General features: G+C 55.5%; 1 protein-coding gene across 1 annotated transcript; it reads right to left on the reverse strand.

Annotated features, from left to right (window-relative positions):
* Nucleotides 1-482: 482 nt before the first annotated feature.
* Nucleotides 483-2,436, reverse strand: NOG (noggin). Its single transcript, XM_056506001.1, has one exon. It carries the CDS (start codon nt 1,770-1,772, stop codon nt 1,101-1,103), a length of 672 nt encoding a protein of 223 aa, XP_056361976.1. The 5' UTR covers nt 1,773-2,436; the 3' UTR covers nt 483-1,100.
* Nucleotides 2,437-3,766: the final 1,330 nt, after the last annotated feature.

Consider the following 3,766-nt stretch of genomic DNA (forward strand, 5'->3'; position numbering starts at 1 on the left):
CGGGAGCCCAAGGAGTTAACCGGGCCGGGCCGGGAGGTGTGCGGAGCTGTCACAGGATCAGGCTAATAACGTGTCTGCGCTGAAACCCCCCAAAGACCAGGGGTCAAGTTTCAGCAGTGTCCCACCACAATGGTAGGTGTGAAAGACACGTGTCCCGTTGTAAATGAAATGTCAAGCGGTTAAAAGAAAAATCCCCGAGCAGCTGCCACCGAGCTGGCCAGGGCTGCGCGGCCGCGGGAGCGGCTCCGCGGGGCGCGGCGCGGAGCGCAGGGACAGCCCGCCGGCAGCCCCAGCCTGGGGGGCCGAACCCGCGGCACTGCCGCCGTGGAGGTGCCGCACAGCCCCTCTAACAGAGTCGTGAGCAGGTTCCCACCTCCCCCTGCCACCACGAAACGTCCTGCTGAGCGTGGAGAACGAGGAGGAGAGAGAAGAAAGCCCCCCCGACGGCGGCCAAACCAAAAAGCAAACAGAATCCAAACGGCTCGTGTTTTAGTGGTTGACTTTAATTCTGCACTGCACTTTTACTACAAGGATATAAAGAATAAATAGCAGATACTCTTCATTTACATAGGATTAAGTCATTCAAACTGTTCTCTCTATTTACACTAACATTGTGCTCTAGGCGTTTATTCATTTTTATTTTAAATCTAAAGTCCGTAAGGAAAAAGAAAAAAAAAAAAAACCCTCACACATACACTTTCCGAATAATGGAAAATAGCTTTAAACGTTTTCTTATCAAAAAGTTTGGTTTGTATTTTTTAATCCTTTTATTAAAAAAAAAACCACCCAACAAAAAACCTGCTTCGCCAAAGCGAAGCAACTTCTCTCTGGAATATAAATTAAAAAAAAAAAAAAAAAAAGATACATTAGCAACGATCAGGGTAATAGTCTTGAAAATACAGTAGACGCTGATTATTTCACGTATAATACTGACCTTTTAATAGTATATTAAACCGGTGCCATATATACACACAATATACATTCTCCTACACGTTACAGTGCATTACAACGTTAACCAGAAAGCAAATGTCTTTTATTTCTGTTGCAGCAAAGGTCCACGTGAGTCCGCTGGAGAAGGGGCGCGGAGGGAAGTGCCAGCCCTAGCAGGAGCACTTACACTCCGAAATGATGGGGTACTGGATGGGTATCCATGTGCATCTCTGCCCGCCCCGGCGCTGGCACCGCCACCTCAGGATCGTTAAATGCACGGACTTGGCAGGTTTGCAAACCATGCCTTCGGGGACTGAACAAGACCTTTTACTGTAGCAGCTGCCCACTTTGACATACCGGGGCCAAAAGCGGCTGCCGAGATCGTTCCACGTGTATAGGACCGGGCAGAAGGTCTGGGACCAAAGCCACATCTGCAGCTTCCTGCGCAGCTTCTTGCTCAGCCTGTGCTTCTTGCCCGGCTGCAGCCCGTCGTAGAACTCCAGCCCTTTGATTTCGCTGGGCATCGCTCCCGAGGGTCTCTGCCTGAGCAGCAAGTCCAGCTCAGCTAGATCGTCCACTCCGAGCCGGTCCTCGGGCAAGGAAACAGCCATAAAGTTGGGGTCGAAGTGTCCGCCCATGAGGTTCCTTAGCAAGGTCTCGTTAAGATCCTTCTCCTTGGGGTCAAAGATAGGGTCCGGGTGCTCGATTAGATCCACCAAGGGCAAGTTGTCGCTGGGAGCCGGTCGGATGTGCAGATAGTGCTGGCAGGCGCCCTGCTCTAGCCGGAGACCCAGCAGAACCACCAAGGCGTATATAGTCACAAGGCACTGGGAATGATCCATCCTTGGGAGACCGGTGGGGGTGGGGGGGGGAAAGGGGGGCTGGATTCACCAAACAGCAAGGGAAGAAGGTGCAAGCGAATACATCAGAAAACTTGTACGGGGATATCCAAAATAACTCGTCTTTGAGGGGGATCACCTCCACTCGCCGCACCACCAGCAAAGACAGCCCCCTGATAAGCCCGGAGAACAAGCCCCCTGCAAACACTCTCTCTTGCAGGCTTCTCTATAAAATTTCTCCCGGTGGAGCCGCTCCAAAATTCTGCTGCTGCTTCTCGCCCTTCCCGGCAACGGGAGATGCCTCTTTTTGTTGCGAATTCTGCTTGATGCTGCCGCTCCTCGTTGTCCGCCCGTGCGTGTGGAAGAAGTTGCTGCCGATTCTTCCTCCCCGCTCCTCTCCGCCGTTTGCAAAGCAGCCTCCTCAGCAGTAACAGCAGCCACGCACGTTGGCACCAGTTTGTCTGCTTTGCAAGGACCCAAAGCCTTTAAATTTCCTGCACTTTCAGCTTCATCTCCATGGAAACCACAGACTCTCTCCTAACCCACCCCACCCCCCTTAAAAAAAACCCACACACACAACACAACCCCCACTCCCACAAAAGTCCAGGAGAGCGCGGCTTCCCCCTTCCCACCGGCAGGCACCCTCTGCTGGGGAAGGCTGAGGCGGGAGCCGCCGCCTCCCCCCGCCCTCCGCACGCCGCCGCTCACGCGAGCCGCCGCGCCCCGGGAGATGCTGCCCTGCCCGGGGCAGCCGCCGGCAGCCGAGCCCGGCTCGGTGCCCGCTGCTCGGAGCAGCCCCGCCGGCTGCGGGCTCGGGCTCGGCCCGCCGCTCTCCCCGCGGGCGCGGAGCGCGGCCTCTCCCGCCCGTCCGGCGCAGCAGCGCGGCCCGGCTGCCCGCGGAGGGCGGTGGCTCTGGCGGCGCTCCGCAGGCTGCCCGCGCCCTCCCGGCCCGTTCCGCGCTGCGCGGCCGCCGGGAGCCGCCTGCCCGGGCGTGCACATGGTTGCGGGGCGCGCTGCCCGCCCGCGGGGCCGCTGCGGACGCTCTGCCCGCGTTCCTGGCGCCTGCCCGGGCGCAGCGAGCCCTCTGCTGGCGGCGCCGAGCCGGGCCGGGGGCTGCCCGCGGGCGGCCGGGGGGCACCGGGACAGCGCGGAGCCACGGGATGCTCTCGGCGCCGGAGGAACTCGGCCAGGGCCAGGGCCACACGCAGGCAGAGCAGCAGGGTGCTGCGGGTGGGGGCAGACGGCTCCCGGAGACCCCGCGCACCTCGGGGCTGCGGCCGGCGGGACCCCGCGAACGGAGCTGCGCTCCCCCGAGACGAGCCCGGGAGCGCGGCTCCCATGGCGGATGCTCCGGGAGGCTGCCCGGCCCCGCCGCTCTCTGCGGAGCACTTGCTGAGCGATTTGCTAAGACTTCATCAGAAACGCAATTTCCAGTTATGCCCTCAGTCCACACAGAAGAGATGGAGAGTGCCTCAATGGCAAATACATAAAACAATTTAAAATTTGATACTGAAGCCACTTCCATGCAGAATTACTGTCTCTGAAAGAGCACTTACACGGCGTGGCAGGAGTATGGCTGTAAGGCTTATTACGGTTTGAGTAAAATTTCCTGAAGTGCTTGAATCCCATTCCGGCAGGCTATTTAGGCACTTAGGAACCTAAGTTTAATGGGACTGAAGCTAAGCCATTTCAACTAAGTTATTCATGCGTTTTTTTAAATCTTAACCTTCAAATTTAGGTTCATTATGAAAGTAATACATAGATCATATTACTAAGATTTGGTGCTTTTTACAAAAAATATTTTTCAACTATTTTCACTCCTACTTTTCAATTTAAAATAACTCTTAACTCTGATTTATTCCAGAATATATCAGGCATTTTATAAATAATACATAACTAAAAAAATTACATGAAAAAAGTGGAGAACTGACGTAAGGTCAACACTGTGAAAGAGCCTCACAGTGACACTTGCTGCTACAATGTCAGTCAAAAATCTG

Source organism: Oenanthe melanoleuca, chromosome 18 (genome assembly GCF_029582105.1).
Source record: "Oenanthe melanoleuca isolate GR-GAL-2019-014 chromosome 18, OMel1.0, whole genome shotgun sequence".
Lineage (NCBI taxonomy): Eukaryota > Metazoa > Chordata > Aves > Passeriformes > Muscicapidae > Oenanthe > Oenanthe melanoleuca.